Raw genomic sequence first — 21,551 nt, 5'->3', positions numbered from 1 at the left:
AATGTATTACAGCTGTTTCTACCAGGTTTTTTGCTTTGTTTTTTTCCTGGTAAACCGTGTTATCCCTTTGATTTCTATGAACTCATCTAAACAAAATAAAACATCCTTCCCATGCCATCGATTTCAAAACGGCTCTGTGATGAGCATTTCGCAGAGCTGTTAATGATGAAAGTTGAAGGCCTAAGACAACTTTTTCATTAGAAAGCAAAGTCTGTAACATTCTTCTCCTTCGAGACCCAAGGCCTGAAATCAACGCTTTAGGCAGGACTCAAACCGAGGTTCGAAGCAACACTGAACAGGAAAAGCAACTGTACCGCTGAGCCCCCAAAATCACCTTCATTACTCCCTTCCTTTCTCCCTTCCCCCAAGAGTGGAAAAAAGTTAAAACTGCTGCGCAGCACGAATAGCCCTGCGCGCTGGCTGCGGCTGAGAGCTGAAGCCCGCGGTGCAAGGAAAGCTGTGAGACCAGTGCCCAGTTTGTGGCCCCTTTCTTGCCTTCGCTCCCCTCCGAAGCCACGCATCGCGGTCCTCCCCGACCCTCCATGCCAGGAATGCCAGGTCCACGCCCAGCCTGCAAACTCTCCCCAGCCCCCTGGCCGCAGAGCCTCCCCCGGGGGCTCACCATTGCAGCCCACGGATGAAGGCGCGGGCGGGCAGGCCGGCCGGCTGGGGAATCCGTTACCGCGGCTCGGGATCCATTCGCGCCAACAACTTCTCCCGCGAAGTGGAAGGAGGTCGAGGCAGCGGCGCCCTGTGATGACGTCAGGAGGTGCGCAGCTTCCTGTGGGCCCAGGCCGGGGCCGGGAGGCGGGAGGCGGGAGACGCCACGTGGGCCCAGGTGCAGTCCCCGAGACCCGCGGGCCGCCGCAATCGCGAGGAGAGGCGGGGCCCAGGACCGCACCCAGATTTGCGTCTTCCGCTTCTCTCGGGGGCTCTCAAGTGGGGAGGTTTTGAGATTGATTTCCCCCGAGGGCGGGCACGTTTAGAGGATGCATTGCGCTCCTTTAAATGTAGCTTTAAAATGTTTCTGTTACCAGCCGCAGTAAGACACCTTTTAGGTGTACGTTTCACATATTACATTTTGATATCTATTCTGAAACAAAAATTTCACCAAACAGTACTTACCCTGATTTTTTTTTTTTTAATGTTTGACCAATCGAATTGGTCTTTTCGCCTACTTTTAAATGGAGACCCACAGTTTGAAAACACTTTTAGGACAATTTTATGTTGTATAATTCCAGGGCAGAAAAGACTTTGGTAAAATAGTCATTACTACCCACGCCATTTTATAAATGAAAAATATAAGGCCCAAACAAGCTAAGGGTCCTAGCTGGGAATCTAGGCCTCCAAATTCCCAAACCTGCGTGACTGAGTCCCTCAAAGGGGTGTGTGTGAAACCAAGGCATAAATAAGGTACATCTTCTCCGTAGAAGAACAATGATCCCGAAAGCTTTGGAGTAAACAAGTTTTATATTAATAGATAAGCAATTGAACTGTGGAATAGCATGTGACATTTGCATACAATTTTAAGAGAAAACATGAGGCCTTAAAGAGTTTAATGGGAAGAGCAATATCTCCAGCTTTGGCCCTAGACTTTCAAACACTTATCCACCCACCCCCGGTTCCGTCTTGCATTTTATCACACCCATATCGCTACAGTGAAAGATAGCAAAGACTTCAGGAATAAAACAGAGGCTAAGCATGGAGAGCTCCTATTTATTAACTGCCCACTGTAGTATGTGCCAGGCATGCAGCTATGGACTATCCCAGTTTAACTCATCTAATACCCACTATGACACTGGCTACTATTATTGTCCCCAATTTACAAAGGAGTAAACTATAGCTCATGAACAGGGCCTCATTGCATGGGACCCTCTGAAGCCAATATGCTAGGGTTCCTAGCCCCACCACATGCTAATTGTGTAACCATGGGCAAGTTACTATGCCTCAGTTTCCTCAACTGTAAAACAAGGATAATAGTACTATGTTCTTCATAAGGTTATGAAACTGTTCCTGGCACATAAGCAGATAATAATCTTTTTTTTAAGTCAGCTATTATCATTATTATTACACAAGGCTAGGTATTATCAAGGGAGATGTTTCCAAAAAAGAACTTATCTACACCATAATTTTACTCAGGGAAATACTTGATTGGGGAGGAGGGGAGTCATTAGATCCTTTGAGAAATCAATAAGCTATGAAGCTACTCCCCAGAAAACTGTACATAGCAGACACATCACATAAATTTTTGCCTATAACTTCAGAGAACCTAAACCAATTGACAATGTTCATTGTGTTGTAAATAAGCAAATAAGATGTATATTAAATGTTTTACATATCTTTTACATTATACTACTTTAAACTTTTTCATTCCTTTTTTAGTATTTTGAAGACTTCCTTGAATTCAGGTGAGAATTAAGTCAGAAGACTGTAACTTCCAGAAAGATACTGAACTGAATTTGTTGGATTGTTTTTTTTTTTCCTCAATAAATTTATTTATTTATTTATTTGTGTATTTGTTTATTTATTTATTTATGTATTTTTGGCTGCGTTGGTCTTTGTTGCTGCACAAGGGTCTTCTCTAGTTGTGGTGAGCGGGGACTACTCTTCACTGCAGTGAATGGGCTTCTCATTGAGGTGGCTTCTCTTGTTGCAGAGCACAGGTTCTAGGCCCACAGGCTTCAGTAGTTGTGGTGCGCGGGCTCTAAAGCACAGGCTCAGTAATTGTGGCACACGGGCTTAGTTGCAGAGCACAGGTTCTAGGCCCACAGGCTTCAGTAGTTGTGGTGCGCGGGCTCTAAAGCACAGGCTCAGTAATTGTGGCACACGGGCTTAGTTGCTCCGTGGCATTGGATTGTTTTCTTTAGGAACATTTACTTGGAAATATTCTATCTCAAAAATGTACCAGGACTTCCCTGGTGGTGCAGTGGTTAGGAATCCGCCTGCCAATGCAGGGGACATGGGTTTGAGCCCTGGTCCGGGAGGATCTCACATGCCGCGGAGAGGCTAGGCCTGTGCACCACAACTACTGAGCCCGTGAGCCACAACTACTGAGCCCGCATGCCATAACTGCTGGGGCCCGGGCGCCTGGAGCCCGTGCTCCACGACAGGCGGGGCCGCCGCAGTGAGAGGCCTGCGCACCGCAGAGAGGAGTAGCCCCCACTCGCTGCAACTAGAGAAAGTCCGTGCACAGCAACAGAGACCCAACACAGCCATAAATAAATAAATAAATAAAATAAAATTTTTTTTAAATGTTCCAGATTTAAAATGGCTGTATATGCTTTGAAACTTCTCCCCAAACGTGGGCTGGCCTGTGACTGATTTGATCTAAGAATATGGTGGAAATGATGCTATGACAGTTCCAAATGTAAGCTTTAAGAGGACCAGCAACTCTCATCTTGCTCTCTTGAAGCCCTGAGCCACCATGTAAAGCAGGAGAAGCGGCCAGTTGAGCCCAGGCTTACAGCCATCTCCACCAGGTACCAGGCTTGTAAGTGAAACCATCTTGGACCCACCATACCAGCTACTAGTGGAATTCCACTAAGTGACCCCAGTCAGCACTACGTAGAGCAGAAAGATCACCTAGTCAAGGCTTGCCTAAATTCTCTGACCCACAGTAGTGTGAGCATAATAAAATTATTGTTCTTTTAAGGTACTAAGTTTGGGGTAGATTGTTGTAAAGTAATAGATAAACAGAAATGTTTTAAAGAACCCAAAGTGTAACCAAAAAATAAGCAGGAACAGAATATTCATGCTTATTTTCTCCACTGTGGTGATTTTGATGCATCATTCAACAAATATTTATTGAACATCTACTGTGTGTCGGCACTTTTTTATGTGCATGCTGGGAAACCATAGTAAACAAGACAGACAGTCCCAGCTTCCCTAAAGTTCATATTTCTGAGGAAAAGAGAAAAATAAGTAAGTAGACAAAAATAAATTCTGTACTTTCAGATAAGGGTAAGTGCTATAAAGAAAGGCTTCATGAGACTTTAAGCCAAAAGATTGCTATGATCCCATCATTTTACACTTTGTATTTTATGGCCAAAAAAAGAAAAAAAAAGATTGCTATGTGTTTTGTGGCAAAATATGATTCTCTTTTGTTTCCCATGGCAGAGAAATTTGAAGAGTGCTAAAAAGATTCCCAAACATGATTTTTTTTTAATTTGTCTGTAGGAGAGCAGCAGAGTCTCCTGTTAGGTTTGTTTCTGCATAATAACTGCATCTGGATTTTAACCTTTACAGGGCACCATTCTATAACAGTGTCTAGTTTGAATTTATTCCAGGCAAAAGACCAGCCTGTGTGCCCCTTCCATCTCTATGTGGCCTTTCTTCGACAATGAGAATAAAATGATAATAGGTCATAACTACTCCCATCTCTCAGGGGTTTTTTTTTTTTGGCTGCGCCAAGCGGTATTAACTCCCCAACCAGCAATGGAACCCGTGCCCCCTGCAGTGGAAGTGCAGAGTCTTAACCACTGGACCACCAGGGAAGTCCCCCATCTCTCACTATTAACTGAAAGACTACAATAATGCATCTCCAAGAAACTGAGGATTCACAAAGGAAGAATACAACAAACTAGGGCTGTTGATTTTTAGATAGTTTTTTTAGAGAGGCCCAGAAAGTCATTTATCGGTGATGTAAAACATTAGCTAACAAAGATTCCTTGCATGTTTTCTTGAAAGTATTTTCATAAAAACTGTCTGCTCATGTTTTCCTTAGTCATGCTTTCCTTAGTTCAGCTCTTCTTGGTATAAATGTTTCTGAAACCAGCTGATGAATAAATAAGACCAATAATTCATTTGTAGAGTAACACTGGTAACAGATAACACAGCAATTGAATAAACACTGCAGTTTCCAGAATTAAGAGCATCTTCAAAAGCCTAAAATATTTTTTTAGACATTTTTTTCTTTTAATAATGGTTTGAGACCTATCACAGAGAAGACCCATTTTAAGGGATATATTATGTATTGGATCTGATCACCTGATGCTCACTGGCCTTCTCTTAATCCTTAAAAGAAAGGGCTTCAAGCAAAACTGTCAACAAAGCCAATTTTGTGAAAGTTAGGGATCTCTTTCCCTCCTCCACTTAGGGATATATCACTGGTAGAAGAATTATTGACATTCCCTGAAGAACTCTTTACCTGAAAAGTTAGAATATTGACAGTGACATCTCTACTAGTATGTTTCTAAACATGTGAATAGTTGGATTAAGCGAATAATAATTGGTTCTCTTTCCATAACATATACAGGGAGTTAAATCATTGCCCTCCCCAAAATGACTTAAAAGCTGTGTGTTAGAAAGTGCATGACTTGAATTTTGGTCATTCTTTATAATCTAACTACTGCCATATGTAAGTGAAAAACAATTGCAAAGGGCAGTATAAATTCTCAGCGTTAATGCCTGTGCCTTAGTTAACCTACCTGTGTGATGGGAATAACTCTTTACTTGGAGTCACTTGGAAATGCTTTTCAAGAGCACAATAGTTACATTGTCTTTCACATAGACTTTCATAAATCAGCAGAAATCAATCGAATTTTCACTGTGCAACAACAAATGTGACTTTCTGCCCTCTGGATAAATATTAGCATGTCCTGCTTTGTCAGGGTTTTTTGGAACATTTTCCTTATAGAAAACAATCCGTTAGGCAGCTTGTCCTTTTCTGTGTTTGTGATACCTGCAGAGATCCAGAACAATGATGTTGACCTTGTAATCCATTTATGAACATAATCATTAAGTCATAATCTGTCACCATTAAAGTGGACTTAAGAAATTAGGCACTATGTCATTTATCTTAATTCTTGGATGAATTAAGATTATCATATTAATCATATTAATATGATCAATCATTAATATGATTATGCTTGAGTAATCTAAATTTATATAAACTTGACTGATGATATTTTACAAATAATAAAGTTTGTTACATTAATAAATGTCTCTTCACTTAAGTTAGAAGAAACATTTACATTTAAAAAAGTAAATTTAACAAAAAACATATAACTTTACTATTGACATACACATTTGATTATATATGTAATGTATCTCAAATTGTGAATTAATTCCCTAAAATATTCATTGGCAATTTTAAAGGTGTTTATAGACAGAGTAACAGGAATGCCAACAGTATTTTGTAGCGATGGTAGATTTTACGATTAGGATAATCTTTCATTCTCCAAGTCCTACAAATCAAAGTAATTCTAGAATTTTTTGTTGTTTCATAGGAATAATGTGAGGCATAGCAAATAAAGGAAACTACAATAAGTTATTTGAGAACTGCAGCTATAGTAAGAATGACCACATACTTGGATATTATAGACCTTTAAGACTCTTGAGAATCTGAGCTTCTATAATAAGATACACCTAGAATTGTTATTCATATTTCAACAAAGTTTGCAATAAAAACATTTTTGAACTTCCATGGAAATCTCACGGGTCATCTTTCTCAACATGCAGTTTAAACAGAATTGAATGTAATCACTGTTTATACAGAGTAGTGTATATTAGAGGTAAAAAAAAAAAATCTTGTAAATGAACACAAGTCAGAATAGAAAAGACGCGTGAAAAAGGAATTCCCACAAATTCTCATCTTCCATAAAATATACAGCAAAATCTTATTCATATGAAGTACGATTCATTGCCACAAAAAGGATATAAACAATACTTTTAACATATACATTTAAATTGCTACTTCCTATAGGAAGAGCTAACCTTGCTTTAAAACAAAGTCAGGTGCTTTGGACTCTATATTTTAAAATATTATACCTAGTTTGATGCCTTTATATAAATATTATCATTAGCTCTGGGATGGTGGGAAGCGTTATAACTGGTAAAGTAAATACAGCGTATCACTAATACCTGGGATGCCCTAGACATTTTTCAGGAAATGTTTATTTTAGTCTAAGAGTATGATTTGCAAAAACCTAACATTACTGTATGTTGAAACCATTACTGTAGTTGAATTTCACCTCTTTTCCCTTCTTCCACCATGGGTGCATAATCTAAATCTGATCATGAGAAAACATCAAACAGACCAAAACTGAGAGACCATCTACAAATTAACTGACCAGGATTCAGCAACAGTCATGAAACGTCATGAAAGCAAGGTCATGAAAGATGGAGGAACTGTCACAGATTGGAGAGGACTAAAAATACACAGTAACTAAATGCAATGTGGCTTCCTGGACAGAGAGGACGTTAGAAGGAAATAAGGTAAAATTTGAATAAGATCCGTACTTTAGTAAATAGTAGCATATCATAGTATCCCAGTTTTGATCATTGCAAGTGATTATAATAAGTTAATATGAAGCAAAACTGAGTGAAGGATGCGTGTGAACTCTCTGTACTCTTTTTGCAACTTTCCTATAACTATTTTTAAGTAAAAAAAAAAAGATGACCCCAAAGTAGATGGCTGTGCTGTTAAACAAACAGGATTGGAGGTAGGAAACAAGAATTTGGTTTTTGGACATGTTAAATCTGAGATGTCTTTTAGACTTGGAATGAAAGAAATAGTCATGAACAAAGAAATTAGAAAATTTGTATTTATGTCCAAGTAATGTATAACATGGCTATGAAGCTTAATGAAATTTTTAAGAAGATCATTTGTTTAAAAAAAACTTGAAGGTATAATTAATAAATTATTAATAACCTGGAACTTAAATATTTATGATTTCAACAAAACATTTCTTCATGAGAAGTATTTCTTGATGAAATACTTTCTTCACTTTGTTTCAAGGACATCTGTAGTCTCCTAGTTTTCTTCTTTCTTCAGTAGTCAGTCCTCAGACTCTTATGTTCATTGCTCCTAATTTTCTGTCCTTTTAATATTTGATTACCCTAGGGCTTGTTTCTATACTCACTGCCTGGTGATTTCATCCAATCTCATAGACTTACATACTATATAAATACTGACACTTCCAAATTTCTATCAACTGCTGATTTTTCCTGTAAACTTCAGATTTATGTATCCATTTTCCAACTTCACATCTCCACTTGGCTGTCTAATAGACATATCAAAGTTACTCTGTCCAAAACTAAACTCCTAATCTTCCCTCACAAACCTGCATCTCAACTGATAGCATCCTACCATTTGCTCAGGCCAAAAATTTTTGAAGCAATCCTACTTTGTCTCTCTCTGTCTCTCTGTCTCTCTGTCTCTCTGTCTCTCTCTCTCTCACACACACACACACACACACACACACACACACACAGACACTCATATCCAAGCCATCAGCAAATTCTGTTGGTACTACCTTCACAACATAACCAGAACCTAACAAATCTCACTACGTCTACCAGTACCATGCAGGTCCAAGCCACCATCAGCTCTCACCTGGTTATCGTCTCTTGACTGATTGCCCTGATTCAGCTTTTGTTCCCCTCACAGTACACCCTGAACCCAGCATCCAGACTGATTCTTTTCAAATGTGAGTTAGATCGTGTCACTCTCTGCTGAAAACTCTCTAGTGCTCCTCTTCTCATTAAGGGTATAAGACAAATTCCTCCCTGTTCCCCTGTGCCATCTGGCCCTATTACCTCTCTATACTTACTGCCTACTACTCTCAGTCATTCCACCTCAGCCACACTGACCTCTTCATTATTTCTTGAAGGTGCCAGACATGCTTCTGCTTCAAGGACGTTTCACTCTCTACTCACTCTCTGGCGAGTGCTCTTCCCTCAACTATCTGTACAGTTCACCCCCTCACCACGTCAAAGCCTCTACTCACAATCAAAGATGACCAAACACCAGCACCATGAGTGAGAGTCAGCAAAAAACAACAAAAAACAGATTTAGGTTCCCAATAACTAGCGATTCAGAATACAGCACAGCTATGTATGAAGTATTTACAGACATAATCACAGAGAGGAACATTTCATCTATTGACCAACAGTATAGGAAGCAGAAATCACTCTGGATATTTCATTCAGAAAAGAGTATTGTTTTGGTTTTTTACAGGAATTTAGTACTTAATCTGTTGGAGGGGCAGGGGTTTAAGAAATGAAGCCAGACACCACCACTAGACTTTTGGCTTCATCACTAGACTTTTGGCTTTAAGGTCACACTTGGAAACTGCAACTACTGTTGCTGCTTTCATGACCACTGCCACTGCCAAGGCCTCCCACACTTAGGAATTTGGAGTCAGTCCGGGGAACGTGGAGCTGGCTGCTTCAACTACTAGTGGTACTAGAAGTGGCCCATCAGCTTCTACCACCACAGGAAGCATCACCTCTGTCTCCTTTTGAAAGTTTATATGAAATGATCCCCAACCTAGAAGTCTAAAACCAGCCAAACAACCAAACAAATGTTTGTGGGAAAAGACATGTAATCCCCACTCCCGTCCTCCAAAATGTATTCCCTCTGTATCTTCTTTCAGGAAACTACTAGAAAATGTGCTTCATCAAAATGAGGGGGCAAACAAAAAGGAAGATATAGGAAGATATCAGGTAAAGAAAAAGGCAATCCAGCACAGAAAAAGAAAAGGGAGGGGAATCCCCAGGTGTGCCCCAGGTGTAGAGAGAGGACAAGCTGTCCAGACTGCAGCAGTGTCACTTAGGAGACAGGCATAGCAAGGGCTGTCATCACTGTGCCCTCTGGACAAAGCTACTGGGACATTTACTCCATGACAAGGAGGGAATAAACCAGGAAAAGTGAAAGAATGAGATTCATGTAATGGAATCCAAACTAGGAAAAGGTAAAGGAATTCCTAAGTTGTCAGCAAAGGGAAGTCCCAAAATGACAAATAGGCAGAATGGAGCAGGCCCAGAGCATCAGTAGATAGAGGGGAACAAAGGTCTGCAGGAGGAGTAACTCCAAGAAAAAAGATTGAAACTAATAATAGAAGAGATTGACCTTGTACTAAGAGCTATTGGCAGGTGTGGGAACTTGGCAATAGGTACAGACAACTAAGCAAATGAAAAACAAGGCAATTATTAACCGACAAGAAAAACAAAAAGAAAGGGAGAGAACATAATTATAGTGTACTACAGTACTCAGCAATGAATAATATTTATGTAAAAAATAATGTAAACTCTAGATATCAATTTAACAAAAAGGTAATTTTTTTAACCAACAGAAAATGGTGATACCAGAAACCTAAATCTTTATCTACCATGAAACGACATCAATAGATAGTCTAAAATTAATGAATTGAAAGATAGCAGTACCTGAGTATTATGCAAAATACAAATGTGGTGATGTACAAATTCTAGACGAACAGCTACAGAGTTGAAAGTGGGGGAGGGGATGGGGGAGTAAATACCTAATAAAAATAAAAATTAATTTTAAGAAGATCACACATGAAAAACAAAACTATAAAAGGACTAAAAACAATATATAGGAGAATATCTTTACAATTTTGGAGTGGGGACTGCTTTCCTGGCCCAGAAACCCAAAAGGAAATGAATAATTTGATTGTACAAAGTGAAAGCCTTTTGCACACGTAAATATTTTAAAGCAAAGTTCAGTAATATTCTGAAATCGATTGTGGTAATGGTTGCACAACTCTGAATACACTAAAAACTGTTGAATTGTATATTTTTAGTGGATGAATTGTATGGTATGGGGGTTATATCTCAATAAAGCTGTTTTTAAAAAGACTTAGATCGTTGGGAGAAAATATTTGCAACATATACATCAGACAAGGGATTTAATACTTTATATATAATGAGCTTCCTCCTCTAATTCTTTAGAAAAAGAAAAAATCAGAAAGTAAACAAAGGAGATGAAAAGGTAACTCACAGAAGAAAAAATTCAAAGGACCAATAAAAATATGAAACCCAAATGAATACAAAAATGAAATGACATTTTTTACCATATTGACAAAAAAGAGAACTATTGATAATACCCAATACTGAGGAAAATAGGGGAAAATGGCCCTCATGCACTAATGGTAGGAGCTTGAAAGTATCTACTGCCTTTCTGAAGGCAGTTGGGAAATATCCCTGAACATAGAAAATATACATACTCTTTAACCCAACAATTCCAGTTTTAGCAATCTCTTGTATCTCCCACATATGCAAAGTTATGGATTCAAGGTTATTAATTGCAGAATTGTTTGTAATAGAAAAAATGGAAAAACTTAAATGTTTACCAGTTCATAAATAGTTAAATAAATAAAATATATAGGTGCATATATGCCATGGAATATTATGCATCTATTGGAAACCACTTAGCTAGATTCATGTGTACTGACATAGGAAGAGCTTCAGAATAAATTATTAAGAAAATAGAGGGCTTCCCTGGTGGCACAGTGGTTGAGAATCCACCTGCCAGTGCAGGGGACTGGGTTCGAGCCCTGGTCGGGGCAGATCCCACATGCCGCGGAGCAACTAAGCCCGTGTGCCACAACTACTGAGCCTGCGCTCTAGAGCCTGCAGCCACAATTGTTGAAGCCTGCACGCTTTGAGCCCGTGCTCCGCAGCGGGAGAGGCCGCCACAGTGAGAAGCCCGCGCACCACAGCGAGGGGTAGCCCCCGCTCGCTGCAACTAGAGAAAGCACGCGCACAGTAACGAAGACACAACTCAGCCAAAAATAAATAAAAGAAAATAAATAAATTTATTTAAAAGAAAATAGAGCATGTTGTAGTATACTGTGTATGGTGTGTGATCATATTTATGGTTTTTAAAAGTACAAAAAGTGTGTATGTGTGTGTAAAGATAGACTCCAAATGTTAACAGGGGGGACTTCAGCTTTTTGCTCCATATTCTTTTATTTTTACTCTTTTAAAATCACCTCTTAATAATTTGTTTCTAGTATTTTAAAGAATTTGAATTCTAAAAAGAAACGGAAGTCAGGTATCTATTCAGATCTTCTGAATCAGTCTCCAGGGGTGGAGATTGAGCATATGTATTTTTTAAAACTCAAGAGGTGATTCTGGGGCTTCCCTGGTGGCGCAGTGGTTGAGAATCTGCCTGCCAATGCAGGGGACACGGGTTCGAGCCCTGGTCTGGGAAGATCCCACATGCCGCGGAGCAACTAGGCCCGTGAGCCACAACTACTGAGCCTGCGCATCTGGAGCCTGTGCTCCGCAACAAGAGGCCGCGACAGTGAGAGGCCCGCGCACCGCGATGAAGAGTGGCCCCCGCTTGCCACAGCTAGAGAAAGCCCTCGCACAGAAACGAAGACCCAACACAGCCATAAATAAATAAATAAATAAATAAATTTAAAAAAAAAAAAGAGGTGATTCTGATGCATAGCAAAAATTGAGAATGTGGAAAACAGTACAGAAATTCCTCAAAAAATTAAACATAGAATTTCCATATGATCCAGCAGTTCCACTTCTGGGTATACACTCCAAAGAACTGAAAGCACGGACTCTAACAGGTATTTATATACTCATTTCATAGCAGCGTTATTCACAATAAGCAAAAGCTAGAAACAACCCAAATGTTCATCAATGGATGAATGGATAAACAAAACGTGGTATAGCCACACAATGGAATATTATTCAGCCTTAGAAGGGAATTAAATTCTGACACATGTTACAAATGGATGAACCGTTATGAAAACGTAATGCTAAGTGAAATAAGACAAACACAAAAGGACAGGTATAGTGTGATTCTATTTATGTGAGATACCTGGAGAAGTCAAATTCATAGAGATGCAGAAAGTAGATTGTTAATACTGGAGGCTCAGGGGAGGGGGAAACGGGGGGTTATTGTTGAATGGGTACAGAGTTTCAGTTTGGGAAGATGACCGAATTCTGGAGATGGGTGATGATGATGGTGGCACAACAATGTGAATGCACTTAATGCCACTGAACTGTACATCTAAAAATGGTTAAAATGGTAAATTTCATGTTACATATATTTTACCACAATAAAAATGTTTTTAAAAGCTTGAGAAAAACTACTTTTTCACTTCTTCTTGTGTGATGCATCTCCATTCATTTCTAAAACTTCACCTATTGTCTATATACTGATAATGCCCACATCTATATCTTCAGAAAAAATCTTTCCTCAAACTTTAGTCTCAAATACTACCTGGTCATCAGATATCTCATACCTCAAACTCAAAATGTTTAAAACACCATCTTCTTTCCAAAGTCTTCTGTATTCTGTTTTACCCAGTTGCCCAAATCAGAACTCTGGGTCACCATTGGCTCCTTCTCCTAAACTCAGTCTCAACATCCAATTGATTATTGAGGCCTGTCGATATTATCCTCTAACTAGTTCTTTTTTTTTTTTTTTTTTTTTTGGTTGCGTTGGGTCTTCGCGGCTGCGCACGCGGGCTTTCTCTAGTTGCGGGCGGGGGCTACTCTTTGTTTTGGTGCTTGGGCTTCTCATTGCGGTGGCCTCTCCTGTTGTGGAGCACCGGCTCTAGGCGCGTGGGCTTCAGTAGTTGTGGCACACGGGCTCAGTAGTTGTGGCTCGTGGGCTCTAGAGTGCAGGCTCAGTAGTTGTGACACACGGGCCCAGCCGCTCTGCGTCATGTGGGATCTTCCCGGACCAGGGCTCGAACCCGTGTCCCCTGCATTGGCAGGCGGATTCTTAACCACTGCGCCACCAGGGAAGCCCTTCTAACTAGTTCTTGAACTTGTCTCTTTCTTGCCACCTACACTACTACTACCTTTGTTCAAGCCAAATCATTTTTCACTCAGATTAACGGAAGAGCCTCTTAACCAATCTCCCTGCCCCAGGATTACCCACTCCCTGCCAGAGTGATTCTCCTAGAGTGCAGATCTGATCAGGGCACTCTCCTGTGGCAGAGGATGCTAGCTAAACACCAAAATGTATGCTCTCCCTTCCACAGCATTGAATATAGAGAATAGAGTGTCCAGCCAGCCTTTCCTCTACAGGTGGCCACAAATCTATAAGATTTATGAATACTGTGACATCTTCAGTTTTAAATTCCAGCCTCCAGCAAAGTGCTTGATCCATAGGAGATAGTCAACAAAGATTTGTTGAATGAATAGATGAATGATTAAGTGATGAATTCTGGCCTCTAATATCTTGGTCCCAAAACGCTCATCTATAAAATAAAGGGCTTACCTAGATGATCTCTAAAGACCCTTCCAGCTGTAAAATTCTGTCATTTGTACAAAGCATTATGAAGTGATGTTTTGAATGTAGAATTCCTAGAGTGTGTATATCTGTCCCACTTACCTGGTACTTGGCAGACGCTATTTATATTCTTAGACATTTTATGGTTTTTATTATGTTTTTGCCTTGACTAAACTGTATACTCTTTGAGGGCAGGGACATATATATAGTTCTCTCCTAGGACCTAAGATGGGTCATTTTATGAGTAAAATATTGAATAAATATTTGATAATTGTTTAGGAAAGATGATGCCCTATCCTGATTCACTAAGTCATGATAAATACTTCATGAATTCATAGTCTGTTTTCATAAATATTTAGAAATTTTTAATCTCAGTATTAAGTCATTGTCATCATAAAATTTCTTCATATGTGTTTTTTTCTTTCATTCTTTTTTTTTTCATTCTATACCAGTCAGAGTGTTTTATTTAAAAAAACAAAATGAAGCAATAAAGTCCTTTAATCAGAAAGTCTGATTAAATTCAATATTAACTCAAGTTCTCAAAAATCAATCGAGGAAAGCCAACAGGTGCATCAGAGAAAAGCTGGCAGCTGTTGACAGTTCTTTGGTGGAAAAGTAAGTTGCATACTTATACAAGCTGCCCTAATGATCATCAAGCCCAAGTTATGTTGTCCAAATACAGGTTTCAAGATACACTAAAGAAACCATACAGACACCCCCAACAGTATAAAAATTTGACAATGAAGTTGAAGTATGTAGGAAAGTCAAGTATGACAACATACATGAATAATTTATAAAATAAGACTGTCAATCCTAGAAAACTAAAATGGGGAGACCTCAGGAATGGTAACGAACATAAAACGAGGGCTAGTGGCAAATGAAACAACCCCAAACATTTTCCCAATGACTAAGCTACAAAATGACAGCTTAAGAGACTATTAACATGTAGTTTTTCTTCTGGCTATCAATCAATACATATATTAAATTAGGGTAATTTTTTTCTACTCAGTTACCATCATTTCTTTCTTCTTACCTTTTCCCTAGTTTTCTCTTGCAACATTTTTCCTTTGGCTTGACCAGTGGAACTCAAAAGGTTTGGAACCTAAAGTGAGCATCAACTCATTATTGGAATAGCACTTGGGAAGTGCAATTGTAGAAAAGACAAATTTGTGCAGCGTTGGTGGTATAGTGGTGAGCATAGCTGCCCTCCTAAAAAAGACAAATTTTAACTGAAGTGGCTTGACAAAGTTAGGCAGCCATTCTCAATGTGACAGTGTCCGCCTGTTAATCAGTAGGTTAATGGCTTCTCTCGGCTGGATCGTATGACCCCGCACGATAGTGGCGTGCTCCCTGGTGGGTAACTGCAGAGCTATGTGTGCAAACACCCGCCCATTTAAGCTTACAAATAAATGCAAAGCATTGTTTTAAACCATTTAAGTAGAATAAATATTGCATTTCTATCGGCCTGGTTTTCCTCGTGAACTAGCTTGGAGTGCTGTGCATGACACAGAAGACACAATAGTTAATTACTTGCTACTCCAAGCTCCTTAGACTTCAGTACTTCCCACTCTTCAAGCCTCAGCACTTTTTTTGCAGCAGTAATGGTATTCTTCATTAGCATTGCCACTGTCATGGGACCAACACCCCCCAGGGCCTGGAGTGATGTAACCGGCTTTCTTCCTGACTCCTTCAAAATCCACATCTCCAACCAACTTGGGTTTAGCAGTTATGGGATCTTGAATTCTATTTATTCCCACATCAATGACAGCTGCTCCTTCCTTAATCATATTGGCTGTGATCAGATTTGGAATGCCTGCAGCGGAGACCACAATATCTGCAAGAGCTGTATGTTTCTTCAGCTGCTCCTTGGAAGTGTATGGATGAGAAATTGTGACAGCAGCATCACCTCCAGGATGTTCGTGCACCCCTTCGGTGTGTAGTAACACTGCAATGGGCATTCCAACATTTTTTAACCTTCCACCCACACCCACATTCTTCCCTAGGGTTGGAATGCCAGTTTGCTTAATTATTTCCTACACACCCCATGGAGTAGCTGGTAACATGGAATTCTGGTCCAAACACATTCGCCCTACGTTAATTACATGAAAGCCATCACCATCTTTGTCTGGAGAAACAGCACTGCAGATCTTTCTCTCATCAATGTGCTCTGGAAGAGGCAGCTGAACGAGGAGGCCATCTACATTATCATCATTATTTAGTTTATTGATTAAATTCAACAGTTCTTCCTCTGAAATTGAAGCTGGTTTCACAATTGTCTCACAGTTGATTCCCACATCAGCAGCTGCTCTGGTTTTGTGGAGGACAGAGGAGTGACTTGTGGAATTCTCGCCAACCAGAACCACGCTCAGGTGCGGCCGTTTGTTGCCTGACGCCACCCACTCTTCCACCTCCTGCTGCACTTCCTGCTTGATCTGCTTGGCAAGTTTCCTTCCAGAAATGACAACAGCTTCATTTCATACTGCCAAGAGGTGGAAGGGGCGATGGTGGAGGCAACAGCTCTGCACCGGACCGGAGCAGCAGGGTGGCCGAAGTGGATATGAGGGACGCTGCAGCCATGGCCAGCGCCCTCTCTTTCATTCTTTAAAAAAAAAAAAAAAAAGCCAAGACATTGAAGCAACCTAAGTGCCCCATCAACAGATGAATGGATAAAGAAGATGTGATATATATATATTCCATTATATATATAATGTATATATTATGTACTATGTAATAGTATGTATAATATATATAGTAATATATACTATAGTATATATATAATAGAATATTACTCAGCCATAAAAAAAAAGAATGAAACACTACCATTTGCAGAAACATAGACGGACCTAGAGATTATCATGCTAAGTAAAGTAAGTCAGAAAGAGAAAGACAAATACCATATGATATCACTTATTTGTGGAGTCTACAATATGACACAAATGAACTTATTTACAAAACAGAAACAGACTCACAGACATAGAAAACAAACCTATGGTTACCAAAGGGAAAGGGGAAGGGGTGGGATAAATTAGGAGTAAGGGGTTAACAGATACATACCACTATATATAAAATAGATAAACAACAAAGATTTACTTTTTAGCACAGGAACTATATTCAATATCTTGTAATAATCTATAATGGAAAAGAATTTGAAGCTGTACACCTGAAACTAACACAATATTGTAAATCAACTATAGTTAAATAAAAATAAATTTTAAAAAATACTCAGTACACATTTCAAAACTTAGCCTTTGTCAATTAACTTTTTTTAATTAAAAGACTTTTATTGAGCAATTATAGTTTCCATACACTCCTTCACTCCCTCCCCCCACATTTCCCCTATTTTTAACATCTTGCATTAGTGTGGTATATTTGTTACAATTGGTAGGCCAATATTGATATATTACTAACTAAAGTTCATAGTTTACATTAGGGTTCACTCTTTTTTTAAATTAATTAATTAATTTATTTATTTATTTTGGCTGTGTTGGGTCTTCGTTGCTGTACGCGGGCTATCTCTAGTTGTGTTGAGCAGGGTTAGTCTTCCTTGCGGTGCGCGGTCTTCTCATTGTGGTGGCTTCTCTTGTTGTGGAGCACGGGCTCTAGGCACATGGGCTTAGTTGTGGTACGCAGGCTCAGTAGTTGTGGCTCATGGACTCTAGAGCGCAGGCTCAGTAGTTGTGGCACATGGGCTTAGTTGCTCCATGTCATGTGGGATCTTCCTGAACCAGGGCTCAAACCCATGTCCCCTGCATTGGCAGGTGAATTCTTAACCACTGCGCCACCAGAGGAGTCCCAGCGTTCACTCTTTGTGTTGTACATTCTAAGGATTTTGATTAATGGGTCCAACATCACACTATCCTACAAAATATTCCTTTCACTGCCCCAAAAATCCCCTGTGATCCATCTATTCATCCCTTCCTCTCCCAGTACTTGGGGACCACTGATCTTTTTACAGCTTAACATATATTATAGTTTGAATCATACAGTATGTAGCCTTTTCAGATTGGTTTCTTTCACTTAGTAATGTACATTTAAGGCTCCTCCATGTCTTTTCCTGGCTTAATACCTCATTTCTTCTTATCACTGAATAATATTCCATTGTACGGATATGACACAGCTTTGTTTATCCACTCACCTATTAAATGACATGTTGGTTGCTTCCAAGTTTTGGCAATTATGAATAAAGCTTCTACAAACATTCATGTGCAGGTTTTTGTGTGGACATAAATTTTCAATTCATTGGGGAAATACCAAGGAATATGATTGCTGGATAGTGTGATAAGAGTATGTTTGGTAAGAAACTTATAAGTAGTTTTGTAAGAAATTTCCAAGGCGCCTTCCAAATCGTCCATAAGTTTTTGCATTCTCACCAACAATAAATAAGAGTTTCTGTTGTTCCACAACCTTGTCAGCATTTGGTGTTGTCAGTGTTCTGGATTTTGACCATTCTAATAGGTATGTACCAGTATCTCATTGTTTTAATTTGCAATTCCCTAATGACATATAATGCGGAGTATCCTTTCATATACTTATTTGCCATCTGTATATTCTCTTTGCTGAGACGTTTGTTCAGATTTTTTGCATCCTTTTAATTGGATTTTCTTATTATTGTTTTTGTTGAATTTTAGAGTTCTTTGTACATTTTGGATACTAGTGCTTTATTGATGTTTATCTGTTTTGCACAGATTTTCTCCTAATGTGTGGATAATCTTTTCCTTCTCTTAACAATGTCTTTTGCAGAGCAGAAGCTTTTGGTTTTTTGGTTTTTGTTTTGTTTTGTTTTGTTTTGTTTTAAATGAAGTTCAACTTGTAAATTTTTTTTCTTTGTTGGGTCATGTTTTTGGTGTTATATCTAACAAGTCATTGTCAAACCCAAGGTCTCCTAGATTTTCTTCTATGTTATCTTCTAGAAGTTTTATAGTTTTTCACTTTATATTTAGGTCTGTGATTCACTTTGAGTTAATTTTTGTGAAGTGTGTAAAGTCTTTAACTAGATTCATTTTTTTGCAAGTGGGTGTCCAGTTATTCCAGCAACATTTGTTGAAAAGGCTATCCTTACTCCATTGAATTGCTTTTGCTCCTCTGTCAAAGATCAACTGACCAGGGCTTCCCTGGTGGCGCAGTGGTTGAGAATCTGCCTGCCAATGCAGGGGACACGGGTTCGGGCCCTGGTCTGGGAAGATCCCACATGCCGCGGAGCAACTGGGCCAGTGAGTCACAATTACTGAGCCTGCGCATCTGGAGCCTGTGGTCTGCAACAAGAGAGGCCGCGATAGTGAGAGGCCCGCGCACCGCGATGAAGAGTGGCCCCCGCTTGCCACAACTAGAGAAAGCCCTAGCACAGAAACGAAGACCCAACACAGCCATAAATAAATAAATAAATAAATTTAAAAAAAAAAAAAAAAAAGATCAACTGACCATATTTATGGAGGTGTATTTCTGGGCTCTCTATTTTGTACCATTTCTCTGTGTGTCTTTTGCTAATACCACACTGTCTTGATTGCTGTAGCTTAAGAGAAAGTTTTTTTTTTTAATATTTATTTATTTATTTTGGCTGTGCCACGTCTTAGTTGTGGCACACAGGATCCTCGCTGTGGCATGTGGGACCTTTAGCTGTGGCATGCAAACTCTTAGTTGTGGCAGGCATGTGGGAACTAGTTCTCCAACCAGGGATCGAATTCGGGCCCCCTGCATTGGCAGCGCATAGTCTTACTCACTGGACCACCAGGGAAGTCCCTAGAGAAAGTCTTAAAGTCAAGTATCATCAGTCCTTGGTTTGTCCTTTAATATTATGTTGGCTATTCTGGGTCTTTTGCCTTTCTATATAAACTTTAGGATCAATTTGTCAATATCCATAAAAATACCTGGCTGGGATTTTTAGGGATTGCATTGAATCTATAGATCAAGTTACAGAGAACTCACAGCTTGATAATATTTAATTTTCCTATCCATGTACATGGAATCTCTCTCCATTTATTTAGATCTTTCTGATTTCTTTCATCAAAGTTTTGTAATTTTCCTCATATAGATCTTGCACATATTTTGTTAGATTTATACCTAAGTATTTAACTTTATTTGGTGCTAATGTAAATGGTATTATCTTTTTAATTTCAAATTCCAATTGTCCACTGCTGGTAAATAAGAAAACAATTGATTTTTGTATATTAAACTGTACTTAACAACCTTGATATATAGTTGCTCACTAGTTCCATAATTTTTTTTTTTTTTTTGGTTAACTCTTTGGGATTTCCTACATTGACAATGATCATCATCTACAAAGATCGTCTTATTTCTTGCTTCCTGATCTGTATAATTTTTATTTCCTTTTCTTGTCTTATTACATTAGCTAGGACTTCTAGTATGATGTTGAGTAGAAGTGGTGAGAGTAGAAATCCTTGCCTTGTTCCTAATCTTAGCAGGAAACTATCTAATTTCTCATCAATAAAGTTTTATATCTAATATTGACTTTTTAATGTTCATTTTTGTTATTAAAAGTAAAAGTTTTTAATATATAAAATAAAGGAAATAATTATAACCTATTTTTCACCATCCAAACACAATATGGTAAAATGTGGGTATTTTCTTATAATTCTATGTATTGGTTATAGCTTTTATCACATCATTATAATCATACCATTATTCAATTTATTATCTGGATTTTTTCAGTTAGTTTTTTATCTTCAACATTTTAATGTTACTATATATTCTTTGAAAATGTTAACAACTCTACAACATTTCACCAAATGAATATTTCATGCTTTAGGTAATTATTCTCTTATGAATGAATCCTTAAATTATTTTTAATTTCCTTCTGTTAAATAATGCTGCTATAAAAATATTTGCACATATAGCATTTTTATATTGGTAATAACTTATTATGATACATTTCAGAAGTTATTAGATTAAAAGATATGACAAAATCTAAGGTTCATGATATATTGAAAAATTGCTTTCCATGAGTATTGTACAAATTTATATTCTAATCAGCAATGTCCTACAATCTCATCAACACTGATTTTCATTACTGATATTTATTTTTGCTAATTTTATAAAAGAAAATATTATATAGTTATTTTTGTATGTGTTTTTAATTACTGGTCATTTAAATTTTTTTCATTAGCTACACAGTCCTCTTTTGTATATTTTTCATTCATGTTGTTTGTCCATTTATTTGATTTAGAGTATTTTTCATATTGATTTGTGATGAATTACTTATATAATAAAAAGTTAGCCATTTTCTTTCTAGATCTGCTCCTTTTTCAAGTTTGTTATTAGTCTTCCAATTTTTATTTTTTCAAATATTTTAATTATAAATTATATGTGATCATATATACATAAGATCATACAAAATATATATTTATATAATTTCATATTTACTTCGTTTTCTTCTAGAGTTCTGTGGCTCTCTCTTTCTCTCTCTCTCTCTCTCTCTCTCTCTCTCTCTCTCTATATATATATATATATATATATATTTTTTTTTTTTTTTTTTTTTGGCTGTGCCACATGGCTTGTGGGATCTTATTTCCCCATCCAGGGATTGAACCTG

The 21,551-nt window shown here is 38.4% G+C and overlaps 1 protein-coding gene and 1 pseudogene across 6 annotated transcripts in view; both read right to left on the bottom strand.

Annotated features, from left to right (window-relative positions):
- RFC1 (replication factor C subunit 1) overlaps window positions 1–973 on the bottom strand; it is a 73,294-nt gene extending 72,321 nt beyond the window's left edge. The window contains exon 1 of one of the 5 annotated variants that reach the window (XR_014244098.1): window positions 623–821. Coding sequence is in view for 4 of the 5 variants with exons in the window: in XM_082390490.1 (XP_082246616.1) it covers window positions 623–625 (3 nt within the window). In the remaining variant the exon portion in view is untranslated. Of the gene's footprint in view, window positions 1–622 lie in introns of all 5 variants that reach the window. The other 4 variants (XM_082390490.1, XM_082390488.1, XM_082390486.1 and 1 more) reach the window with 4 other exon arrangements.
- A 9,543-nt stretch (window positions 974–10,516) lies between these two features.
- Window positions 10,517–21,086, bottom strand: LOC309628049 (bifunctional methylenetetrahydrofolate dehydrogenase/cyclohydrolase, mitochondrial pseudogene; annotated as a pseudogene). Its single transcript has one exon. The product of its transcript is annotated as a bifunctional methylenetetrahydrofolate dehydrogenase/cyclohydrolase, mitochondrial pseudogene (transcript).
- Between the last annotated feature and the right edge of the window lie 465 nt (window positions 21,087–21,551).

Source organism: Balaenoptera borealis (genome assembly GCF_965194805.1).
Source record: "Balaenoptera borealis genome assembly, chromosome: 4".
In the NCBI taxonomy this organism is placed as follows: Eukaryota; Metazoa; Chordata; class Mammalia; order Artiodactyla; family Balaenopteridae; genus Balaenoptera; species Balaenoptera borealis.
This window is presented reverse-complemented; position numbering and strand designations above follow the sequence as displayed.